The 12,403-nt window shown below is 46.7% G+C and overlaps 1 protein-coding gene across 1 annotated transcript in view; it reads left to right on the top strand.

Annotated features, from left to right (window-relative positions):
- Window positions 1-12,403, top strand: part of FER1L6 (fer-1 like family member 6) — a 240,040-nt gene that overhangs the window by 154,747 nt on the left and 72,890 nt on the right. Inside the window, exon 19 of the mRNA XM_040431685.1 lies at window positions 7,877-8,060. Coding sequence (XP_040287619.1) covers window positions 7,877-8,060 — 184 coding nt within the window. The remainder of the gene's footprint in view (window positions 1-7,876; window positions 8,061-12,403) is intronic.

Below are 12,403 nucleotides of genomic sequence, written 5' to 3'. Positions count from 1 at the left end.
CTATAGTCTTAGGGTTACCGTGGTTGACAAAACATAACCCAATTATAGATTGGCAAGCAAGACAGATCATTGGTTGGAGTGAGTTTTGTTTGGATAATTGTCTTGGCACATCTATCTCTGGTGTGTCTACTACGGCTCTACCTCTGTATCTCTCTGATTTTGCGGATGTCTTTTCGGAGGGTGGAGCTCAGGAATTGCCCCCTCATCGTGACTATGATTGTCCAGTTAATCTCATCCCAGGGGCTAAGTTGCCAAAGTCTCGGCTTTACAATCTTTCTCAACCTGAAAGAGAGGTCATGCGGAAGTATATTGCCGAGAGTTTGGCAAAAGGTCATATTAGGCCATCTAAGTCTCCAGTGGCAGTGGGTTTATTCTTTGTAAAGAAAAAGGATGGATCGCTGAGACCTTGTTTGGATTTCCAGGAATTGAACCGTATTACGGACTGGGATCCGTATCCCCTTCCTTTGATCTCCGATCTTTTTGATCAGATTGTTGGAGCCAAGGTGTTCTCCAAGTTGGATTTAAGAGGGGCCTACAATCTGATCAGAATCAAGGAAGGGGATGAGTGGAAAACGGCCTTCAACACGCACGAGGGTCATTTTAAGAACCTGGTTATGCCTTTTGGGTTAACGAACGCGCCAGTGGTATTTCAGCGATTCGTCAATGATATTTTCCATCATTTTGTGGGGAGGTTCGTGGTAGTTTACTTGGATGACATTTTAATTTACTCTCCTGATCTGAAGACCCATCAGGATCACGTGAGACAGGTTTTGACGATCCTTCGGGAGAATAAATTATATGCCAAATTGGAGAAATGTGTGTTTTCTGTGCAGGAGCTTCCGTTTCTTGGATATCTGCTTTCTGACTCTGGTTTTCGTATGGACCCCGAAAAGGTCCGGGCGGTTCTGGAATGGGACCGACCGGAGAATCAGAAAGCTTTGATGCGGTTTTTGGGGTTTACTAATTATTATAGAAAATGTATTTCGAACTATTCCACCATTGTAAGACCTCTGACCGATCTGACTAAGAAGGGCGCCGATGTCTCTGTCTGGTCGGATGAGGCATTGCAGGCCTATTCGACTATTAAGGAATGTTTTGCGTCTGCTCCGATTCTTGTGCAGCCTGATGTGTCTCAGCCATTCGTGGTGGAGGTTGATGCATCAGAGGTGGGGGTTGGAGCAGTGCTGTCGCAGGGTTCATCTCCTGGCAAATGGGTTCCGTGTGCTTTTTTTTCCAAGAAGCTCTCGGTCGCCGAGAGGAATTATGATGTGGGAGATAGAGAGTTGCTGGCCATCAAATTGGCCTTTGAGGAATGGCGTCACTGGTTGGAGGGGGTGTCTCACCCCGTTACAGTACAGAATTTGGCGTACCTACAATCTGCCAAGCGTTTGAACCCTAGACAGGCCAGATGGTCACTGTTTTTTACCAGGTTCAATTTTGTGGTTACTTTTCGCCCGGGGGTTAAAAACGTTAAGGCAAATGCGTTGTCTCGCAGTTTTTCTGGGGGATGTGATTCAGAGGATCCTGCTCCGATTTTGGCTGATTGGGTGGTGGTCTCCGCTCTGTACCCCGAATTGGAGATGGAGGTGTTGGGAGCCCAGGAGGGGGCTCCTGGTTCTTGTCCCCCAGGGAGGTTGTTTGTTCCTGACGGAGTGCGATACAAGGTATTCAAGGAACATCACGATACTGTTCTTGCTGGACATCCTGGGTATAAGTCCACCTTTGATCTTGTGTCCCGGAGGTTCTGGTGGCCCGGGTTACGTAAGAGCATTGAGGATTACGTGGCAGCTTGTGAAACCTGTGCACGGTCAAAGGTTGCTCATACTCGACCTGCTGATTCACTTCTTCCTTTGTCTATTCCGTCTCGTCCTTGGACACACTTGTCTATGGACTTTATTACGGATCTGCCGAGTTCCTCCGGGAAGAGAGTAATTTTGGTGGTTGTTGACCGTTTTAGTAAAATGGCTCACTTTATATCGTTAGCTAGTCTGCCCAAAGCCAAGACTTTTGCGCAGATTTTTGTGGATAATATCGTGAAATTGCATGGCATTCCTTCGGATGTGGTTTCTGATAGGGGCACACAGTTTGTCTCCAGGTTTTGAGGGCGTTCTTCTCTCGGCTTGGCATTCAACTTTCATTCTCTTCGGCTTTTCATCCACAGTTGAATGGGCAGAGAGAGCGTACTAATCAAAACCTGGAGACCTACTTGAGGTGCTTTGTGGCTGAGAATCAGGAGGACTGGTCCTCATTCTTATCCCTAGCAGAGTTTGCTTTGAATAACCGTAGACAGGAGTCCACAGGTAAGTCACCATTTTTTGTCGCATACGGTTTTCATCCTCAGTTTGGTACCTTTTCTGGGACTAGTTCCTCTGGGATGCCAGAGGAGGAGAGATTTTCTTCTGCCTTGTCTTCTATCTGGCGGAGGATCCAAGTGAATTTGGAGAAGATGGGTGAGAGGTATAAGCGAATGGCTGATAAGAGACGTATGACTGGTCCGGACCTGTGTGTGGGTGATCTGGTGTGGTTATCTACTAAAAATATTAAACTGAGAGTACCATCTTGGAAACTGGGTCCAAGATTTATTGGACCGTACAAAATATCTGCGGTGGTCAATCCAGTAGCGTTTCGGCTGGATCTTCCGCAGACTTGGAGGATCCATGATGTGTTCCACAGGTCTTTACTGTAAAAATATGTGAAACCGGTGGAACCACCGACATTGCCTCCTCCTCCTGTTCTGGTTGATGGAAATTTAGAGTTCGAGATCTCCAGGGTTCTTGACTCAAGAGTTCTTCGGGGTTCCCTTCAGTACCTGGTACACTGGAGGGGATACGGCCCTGAGGAAAGGATGTGGGTTCCGGCTCTGGATGTTAGTGCCAGCCGACTGGTGAAGGCTTTTCATAGATCCCACCCGGATAAGGTTGGTCCGGGGTGTCCGGAGGTCACCCGTAGAAGGAGGGGTACTGTCATTCCCTGCTCAGGCTATGTGCGGAGGTCTGCCAGATTAGCAGCACGTGTCTAGCCTTTTGTTTTGTTTTGGAGTCAAGCTAGATCCGCCTCCCTTCAGATGCACTGGGTGGGGTCGTTGGTTTCAGTTTAAATCACACCCACTCCCAGTGTTCCCTGCGGGTTATAGCTTCTGTCTGGCTCTGTGTATGCAAGGAAGGAAGGATTGGCTGTTCCTGCTCAGAAAGATAAGTTGGTTTTTTGTTCTCTTGTGGTTGCTGTCTAGGCTGTTAGAGAGACGCCTGCCCCTCAAGGTTCTGAGGGAGCAGGCTGCCTCTATTCCCCTTTCACCATCTTAGGGATTTTAGGGTATTTTCAGCCCAGGCACAAGGACACGTTATTCCCACCTTAAGGGTCTGAATGTGGGCATAGCAGTATAGGGAGAGCTGGTAGAGGGTTTGTCAGGAGGTGACCTTGATCCCCAGTTTCTCACCTAGAGACCTGTTTGTTTATTTTTCTGTGTATCTTATACCCTGTCCGCCGTGACACTGGGATTGTTCGGATCTTGGTTTTTCCTATTTGAGGCCATTCTTAGCGCCTTCCTTATATCTTTACACTCCCCGTCGAACCAATTGTTGGGTTGTTGCTTTTTTGGCCTTTTGTTGCATTTTTTGAGGTCAGACATTTCCGCCATGGTGTAAAATATATTATTAAAGTCCCTTACCACGAGATTTACTCCTTCTGGGTTCAGCTCATACACTTTACTATGGAAGTTATGGAGCATCTCCTGGATCTCTGCGCTGTTTATGGTCTCCATATACTTTGGGGCTGACATCTTGGACCATTTAACAGATGGAGGTAGGCTAAAGAGGCCGGTCTACTGTGATGTTTGTACCGGGGGTTTACTTGTGGATTTAATGTATAGGAGCAGTTGGTTGTGGTCTGACAGGTGTGTCTGTGGGGTGACTATGAAGCCACCAACATTTTTGGGGTCCATATCTGTGATGGCATAGTCTACCACACTGTTGCCTACATGGGAGTTTAGGGTATATCTACCAAGAGAGTCTCCCTTTGTGCGGCCATTGAGAATATGAAGTCTGAGGCTTCGACAGTTCAACAATTTTCTGCCACTTTTATTTACTGTGCTGTCATAGCTGTTCCTCTCGGTGTGCACTGAGCTGTCACAGTCAGTGTCTGCTCCGAATATATAGACATTTCCGTAAGTTGTCAGGTAATCTCTCTCCCTCCCTGTTCTTGCATTGAGGTCTCCAAAGATGAGTACATTGCCCAGGGCCTGGAAATGGACGGCTTTCCTCTGTAGGATATCAAAGCTGTCTGGATTAAAGTATGGAGACTCTGGTTGAGCTATGTATGCTGCACAGAGGTAGATGTCAGCCCGAGAGGTGAGGATAGAGCGGCCTATTCTTACCCAGATGTGGCTGTCTCCTCTCTTCACTGGTCTGGTCTGCTCATGGAGCTCCTCTTTATACCAGACTAATATTCCTCCTGAGCTCCGGCCCAACTTGACACTTTGTTTTTCAGAGCATGGACAAAGATCTCCCTGTATCCGGTGGCCACCAGGGATTTATTCTCTGTCTTAGTCCATGTTTCTAGGAGGATCTGTATGTCAATGTTTTTTAGTCTTTGGGTAAAATCTGGATCGTGCGTCTTACATCCAAAGGCTGAAGCATTTAGGCCCTGAATGTTCCAGCTGCTGACAATACGAGATATCAAGCTGGATTTTTGACTGGTGGCCATGTTGTAGCAGTTTTGTCCAGTCAGTGTTCTGCACAGAGTGCTGAGAAGGGTCTTTATCTCCTCAATGTCTCTGCTCTGCATTACTCTATGTGAGGCAGGTGGATTCCTCCATGGTTTGTGCCTCTGATGGCCATATTTTGGGTAAAAGTCACAATTTCCAGTTTGTTGAGGAGGGTATGAGTTTTTTTCCCATGTCTATTTGTTGTTGTTGACGTTTTCATAGGTTTTTGTCTAGTGTGTGGTCTGGTCTGTGGGTCTCAGTTGAGCACTATGTCTTTGAATTCTTTGGCTAAAAGGCTAACTCCTTGGCTATTAAGGTGTTTATTGTCATATAGGTGATGATCGTTTATGGAGGGGTGTTGTGCCAGGGTGATGTTTGGCATGACGCTGATTTTAGCTGCCAGCTCTCGGTTGATGCTCTGGATGATGTGTTCAGGGATGACCTTTCTTGGGAGCAGAGATGACAGGATGATTTTACAGCTGGGGAACTTCTGTTGTGCGGTCCCTGCTAGCTGGCTCAGTTGTCCTGCTATCTGCTGGCGTTGGTCCTGGAGGTTATTGGTGCCTGTATGTATGATAATATGGTTAGGTTGGGTGAAATATGAATTATTGATGATGGCTGTTGCTTGTTCGATAGTAGAGCCGTGGATTTTACTGACTATTTTTCCTGGGAAAAGTCGCTTTGTGTTCAACTATTTACCATTGGAGTCTATAATCAGAACAGTATCAGGGCACTGTGGCTTACTGCTCATGTTTGTGTCCGGCCTGCTACTCGGGCTTCTTGTAGGAAGCTGCTGTGTTGGGGCTCTGGTAATGGTTGGCTCTGTTGTTGGGGGCTGTTGTGGTTGTGTACTTGGGGTTGTCATCTCTGGCCCCCTTTTATTACTCTACTGTTCTTTGCTTTGCTCTCATTTTCTGTTATTTCCATTTGGCAGTTAGTTGATATATTGGTGTCATGGCTGCTGGCTTTCATTCGGTTCTCACGCCCTTCTTTCTTTGGGGTCCTCTCCTTGATTAGGGGATAAGTCTGGGATTTCAGTTTTTCTATCTCTCGTCTCAGTTCGGTGTTTTCTTGCTGCAGTTCTTGTAATTTATCTCTTATTTCCTGCAGGGCTGAGGCCTGTTCACAATTCAGTCTGGTTATCTCTTCAGCTACTTAGTCATTTGCATTTTAGTCACCAGAAATTCTCTTTAACCCCTTAGTGACCACCCATACGCCTTTATATGGGGGTCACTAAAGGGCCTTAGGCTGGGCCGCCGCAGCGGGGAGCCGCGGCCTTCTCTAACAGCCCGGACCGGCAGGAGTGCCGATCCAGGCTGTTTAACACCTTACATGTTGCGGGCAATGGCGCCCGCGCGCATGTAAAGAGCTGACAGAGGGAGCGGACTCCCTCTGTCTCCCATCGGCCCCCCACAAATGCGATCGCGGGGTGCCGATGTGTGCGAAGGCTGGCTGGGGTCTATGAAGGCCCCAGACCAGCCTTCAGAAATTTGCAGCAGGCTGTGCCTTTCTGGCGCAGCCTGCTGGTTAATGTTACAATAGCATTGCCATTGAAATGCAATGCACTATAGGGATAATGCATTGCACTTTAAAAGCAATCAAAATACTGTCTGTTATAGTCCCCTTGTGGGACTATTAAGTGGTAAAAAAAAAAAAAATATTATTAAAAAAAATGTATCCTTTCTTTCCATTGAAAATACGCTTGTCAATGAAAAAAATTGCTAAAAAAAAATCTCCCCCATATGTTTGGTATTTCCGCGTCCATAATGACCTGGAATACATAAATATCACATTAATTATCCCCTACGGTAAACGCCGTAAAAAAAAGAATTAATAAGAAAAAGACAGAATTGCTAATTTATTCTGAGTTGCCACCAATAAAACGTAATATCAAGCGATCAAAAAGCGCCATTTTCTCCAAAATGATACCAATGAAAAATGCAAGTCGTCCCGCAAAAACCAAGCCCTCACACAACTCCATAGAAAGAAAGAAAGAAAAAGAAAAAAGTTATGGGTCTTGGGAAGCGGCAATGCAAAAACATTTTTTTCTTTTAAAAATAAAGGTTTTATTGCAAAAACGTTGTAAAAAAACTATATGTATTCATACCGAATACACTGTAATCGTAGTGACCCAGAGAATAAAGATATTATGTTATTTATACCGAAAAATGAACGCCGTAACATTTATAATGGAAAAACGCAGTGGCAGTATTGCTGTTTTTTCCCATCTCCCTGCCAGAAAGAGTTAATAAAAGTTAATCAGAAAGTTATGTGTACCCCAAAATGGCGCCATTAAAAACTACAACTTGTTCCTCAAAAAAACAAGCCCTCATAAAGCTATATAGACGGAAAAATTAAAAGGTTATAGCTCTTGGAACGCGACGTTGAAAAAAGGAAGAAAAACGCTTGGTCAATAAGGCCCAAAACAGGCTGGTCACTAAGGGGTTAAAGTGTATAAAGTCTCTTTCTAGCTGAGATAAGCAATCTCTGAGGATCTCCAGGGAGGGGTGTGAGGAATTAGGACATGGGGCTGAAGGGGGGTCTCTGGTGGTTTTCATACCTATTTATCATGTATCATCTATCTATCTACCTCCAATGCACAGGCTTTTCTGGTCTGAGGTGTCTATTACTGTATTTCTTTAGGGGGTCTGGTCTGGGATCTGTATTACTTTGTTAATTTAGAAATCTGGTGAAGAAGCTGTATTTATTCTGGGGTCTGTATTATCTATCTATCTATCTATCTGATATCAGTATCTCATTTCTATCCATCTATCTATCCATCTAGAGGAAGGGAAGGAAGCAGCTCTCACAGGTAGGTGTAAGCAGAACGTAGGTTCAATGGAGTCAAGTCTATATCTTTGTTTCTTCCCCTTCTCTCCTTTCCTTCTTTCCGGCCCATTTACACACTACCATTTTTCAAACTCCAGACACACAATCAATGGGCAGAGAAACTAATGGATATTTCCATTAAAGCGATCCTTGCAGTCGGTCGGGAGGAGTACCATTACTGCTTAGCAGCTCTTAAATGTTCACATTTTATTATAAAAAATGCATGTGATTAGGACACATTTATCTGTGAAAGGGGCAAACACAAGCATCTCATCAATGGGTGAATCTTATACCATAAAATGTAATGATCCTCTGGCGTACACTCAATATTTCTTCTCTCCACAGCTCCCCGGCAAGAGAGGTCCTGGATGGAGTGTTCAGGCCAAAGTAGATGTCTTCTTATGGCTGGGTTCCAGCAAATACTCACAAGCCATCTTTGAAAACTTGCCAAGAGGGTATGAGATTGAACACCCAACTGCTCCAAGTGGACATCACGGATCATCCCCACCTGTCAATCTTGTCTATAAGAGTAAGAGCACTTAAATATTCCTTATCAGTTATCCTGTGTGGCAGGTGGTTACAAACAGTGCTTCTTCCACTCTGGAGAATCTGACACGTCCATTCTTTACACTGAAAGTTCACTAATTTGAATGACCACCATGTAATGCTTCATTTCTCCAGTGGTGGCACTGCAGGGGAACTGAATATTTGTTGCCAGTTCTTTGATTGGCAGCTGACCGTTTGGACAAATCTTTCTAACAACAAGTAATTGTAAAAATTGTGTGAATGCCACTAGCACCTTTTACTGTAACAGATGAAAGATACATCCCTACTGGCGTAGCAGAGGTGCAGTGAGGTCACTACAGGGAAGTTTCTTCCACCTCCTCTACTAAGCTGTTTCAATTCCTTCACAGTCCAAACCAAACCCCTAAATTAATTAGACCATCAGACTCCTAAATTAATTTAGAACCCAGACTAGACCCCTAATTAATCGAACCCTAGACCAGAGAAAAAAGTTCAGACCCCAGACTAGAGCCCTAAATTCATTCAGAACCCAGACAAGTCCCCCAAATTAATCAGACCCTAGCCCATACCACTTAATTTATTCACAACCCAGACCGGACCCACAATTAATCAAACACTGTCAGACCAGATAAAAAAAAATCTGACACCAGACCTCTAAATTAATTCAGAACCCAGACAAGCCCCCTAAATAAATCAGACCCTAGACCAGAGGTGGGCAAACTTTTTGACTCGTGGACCACAATGGATTCATATATTGGACCCGGGGGCCAGACCAAGAGTAGATGGATGGGCGTTTGTGTGAATTAATATAAATTCAAGCATAAAAAGAATTATTGTACAAAACTTTTATGCAATGTATTTCTTCCATAACATAGTATGTATAACTCACCTTTAATTTTAGTGGGAACAGTGTTGTTGGTCTCCCTTTTTTGCTAAGGCATCAAAGTCTGGAGTTAGTTTTGTTGTTGCAATTCGCAGAATAGATACTGTGCCAGTATATAGGGCCCCCATAGTGCTTCCCCTCTTCTCCATAGTGCCCCCCATATGGTGCCAGTATATATGGCCCCCATAGTGCTTCCCCTCTTCTCCATAGTGGTCCCCATAGTACTCCCCCCTCATCTCCATAGTGCCCCCCCATATTTTGGCAGTATATAGGGCCCCCATAGTGCTACCCCTCTTCTCCATAGTACCAATCCATATTGTGCCAGTATATAGGGCCCCCACCCCCCTTCTTGCCACAGTATACTATAAACAATAAAAACAATAAACACATATTACCTTATGCTGATGTCAGTGATGTGATGCAGGCCTCTTCCGGCTCAGGCGGCGCGATGACGTCATTGAGCCGCCTGCATCGGCCTCTGATAGGCTACAGGAACTAGGCCTGTAGCCTATCAGAGGAACGGGCAAGGGAGACGCCTCTCCCCTGATCCTCCGCACAATTCATTTGTATCGCTGTCCTGAGGACAGCAATACAAATGAATATGGAGATGAGCGCTTCCACAATAGAAGCGCTCATCTCCACTCCTGCTGCCTCCGGACAGCTCTGCAGGCCGGATAAAAAGGTCCGCCGGGCAGTATACGGCCTGCGGGACATAGTTTGTCCATCACTGCCCTAGACCATACCCTTAAATTCTTTCAAAATCTAGACCAGGCTCCTAATTATTTAGACCCTAGAATAGACAAACAAATTCAGACCCATAAATTCATTCAGAACCCTGACAAGTCCCCAAATTAATCATACCCTAGACCATACCTCAAAATTACCCTAGACCATACCCCTTTATTTTTTCACAACCCAGACCGGACCCACAATTAATCAAACACTAGACCAGACAAAAAAAAATCTGACACCAGACCCCACACCCCAGACCAGACCCCTACATTCATTCCGAACCCAGACAAGTCACCTAAATTAATCAGACTCTAGACCGGACAAAAAAAATTCTGACCCAAGATATCTAAATTAATTCAGACCCCTTACTAGACACCAAAATATATTCAGGACCCAGACCAGACCAAAAAAGTCTTGCAATGGGGCCTTGTATGCCTCCAAGGGTTTCTCTCTCCAGGACCTGTCTGTCTCTTGCTGTCTCACTCTGTAATCAGTTATACTTCACTCTTCCTCAGGCCGCAATCACTCCCTGGCCTCTCTTCCACAGACCATGGGTCCAGACCTCTGTATACTGTAACTTTAATATTACACTAGCCAAAGGACCCTGCTTCGCACAAGTATATTTAATCTCTTTTATTTTCTTTTTCTTTGTGTCGTTAAAAGATATCGACAGTATCCCCCATAACCAGGGCCGGTTCTAGGTGAAATGGGGCCCTGGGGCAAAAAACAATAAGGGCCCCCCCCACCCCCAAATGCACATTTCTCCAGTCCAACTGAATCCAAACAGAACCAGGGCAGGCTAGTACACTGGCACGGGTGAGATGATGCCTGGATCCGATCCAGTTTAATCAATCAACCAACGTACCAGCCTGGGATGGATCCCGATCCAGTTTAATCAACCAACCTACCAGACTGGTAGGTTGGTTGATTAAACTGGATTGGGATCCATCCCAGGCACCATCTCACCCGTCCCAGTGCCAGTGTACTACTAGCCTGCCTTGGTTCTGTTTGGAGTCAGTTGGACTGGAGAAATGTGCATTTGGGGTGGGGGGAGGTGGCCCCCCCCCCCCCCCCCCCAATGCACATTTCTCCAGTCCAACTGGCTCCAAACAGAACCAGGGCAGGCTAGTAGTACACTGGGACTAAGTGAGTGGGATTTGGGAAACTGGGAATGGATGGATCCAATCCAGTTTAATTAACAATAAGTTTAACCAAACCAACCAACCTACCAGACAGAACTGGTCTGTAGATGTAGACTGTACTTGTGGTCGTGGAAGTGGAACTTGGCTGGCTGCCTGTCTTCAGTCTTCTGTGGGCGGCGGGCCGTGGGCCTTCCCTGGCGCAGGCAGAGACAGAGTCAGACTGTGGCTGGCTGCCAATGGCGCTTGCTCCCCTTCTTCAAGTTCTCTGCTCTGGGGGGCGGAGCCTGTGGCAACGTCAGCCAGACGCGAGACGTGCCTGCCTGTGCCGTGCATGCCGCTCCAGTCTAGAATCTATTAAAGAGACAGGCGGCTCATCGCAGGCAGAGCGGCGGGGGGGCCCCTCCAGACCAGACCAGACAGTTTATTTACATTACTCCCTCCAGACCGGACCGCCCGGAACTCCTGAGGGGGGTTATTATTAGCACTGTCTGCAGCGACGGCACAGTTGTCCCACACAGACTAGAATTAGAATTATAGAATAGTAGTTGCGGGCCGGCTCTGGGGGCCCCTAAGGAGTCGGGGGCCCGGGGGCAATTGCCCCCCTTGCCTCTATGGAAGCGCCGGCCCTGCCCATAACAGTGAACTCTACAGCACCCCACCCCTTAACACTGATACCCCCACTGTGCCCTGCAACTTTAAAATGGGGCCTCCACAGCAGCCGATCCACTTAACTTCGACCTTCACAGCAGCCGCCCCTTTAACAGTGAGTTTCACAGCACCCTAATCCCTTGACAGTGACCTCCTCAGGTGCCGCCCCCTTAACAGTGACCTCCGAAGTGCCCGCATCTTTAACAGTGACCTCCACAGTGTCCGCCCCTTTAACAGTGACCTCCACAGTGCCCACCCCTTTAACAGTGACCTCCACAGTGCCCGCCCCTTTAACAGTGACCTCCACAGTGCCCACCCCTTTAACAGTGACCTCCACAGTGCCTGTCCCTTTAACAGTGACCTCCACAGTGCCCGCCCTTTTAACAGTGACCTTGACAGCGCTCGTTCTTTTAACAGTGACCTCCACAGTGCTCGTCCCTTTAACATTGACCTTCACAGTGCCCGCCCCTTTAATAGTGCCTGCCCCTTTAACAGTGACCTCCACAGTGCCCACCCCTTTAACAGTGACCTCCACAGTGCCTGTCCCTTTAACAGTGACCTCCACAGTACCCGCCCTTTTAACAGTGACCTTGACAGCGCTCGTTCTTTTAACAGTGACCTCCACAGTGCTCGCCCTTTAACATTGACCTCCACAGTGCCCGCCCCTTTAACAATGACCTTCACAGTGCCCGCCCCTTTAATAGTGCCTGCCCCTTTAACAGTGACCCACCCCTTTAACAGTGACCGCCCCTTTAGCATTGAACACCCCTTTAACAGTGACCTTCACAGTGACCACCCCTTTAACAGTGACCTTCACAGTGACCACCCCTTTAACAGTGACCTTCACAGTGACTGCCCTTTTAACAGTGACTTTCACAGTGACTTTCACAGTGACCACCCCTTTAACAGTGACTTTCACAGTGACCGCCCCTTTAACAGTGA

This window comes from Bufo bufo, chromosome 5, assembly GCF_905171765.1.
Source record: "Bufo bufo chromosome 5, aBufBuf1.1, whole genome shotgun sequence".
Taxonomy (NCBI): Eukaryota; Metazoa; Chordata; class Amphibia; order Anura; family Bufonidae; genus Bufo; species Bufo bufo.
Note: the sequence above shows the minus strand (reverse complement) of the source record. Positions and strands in the feature narration are given on the sequence as shown.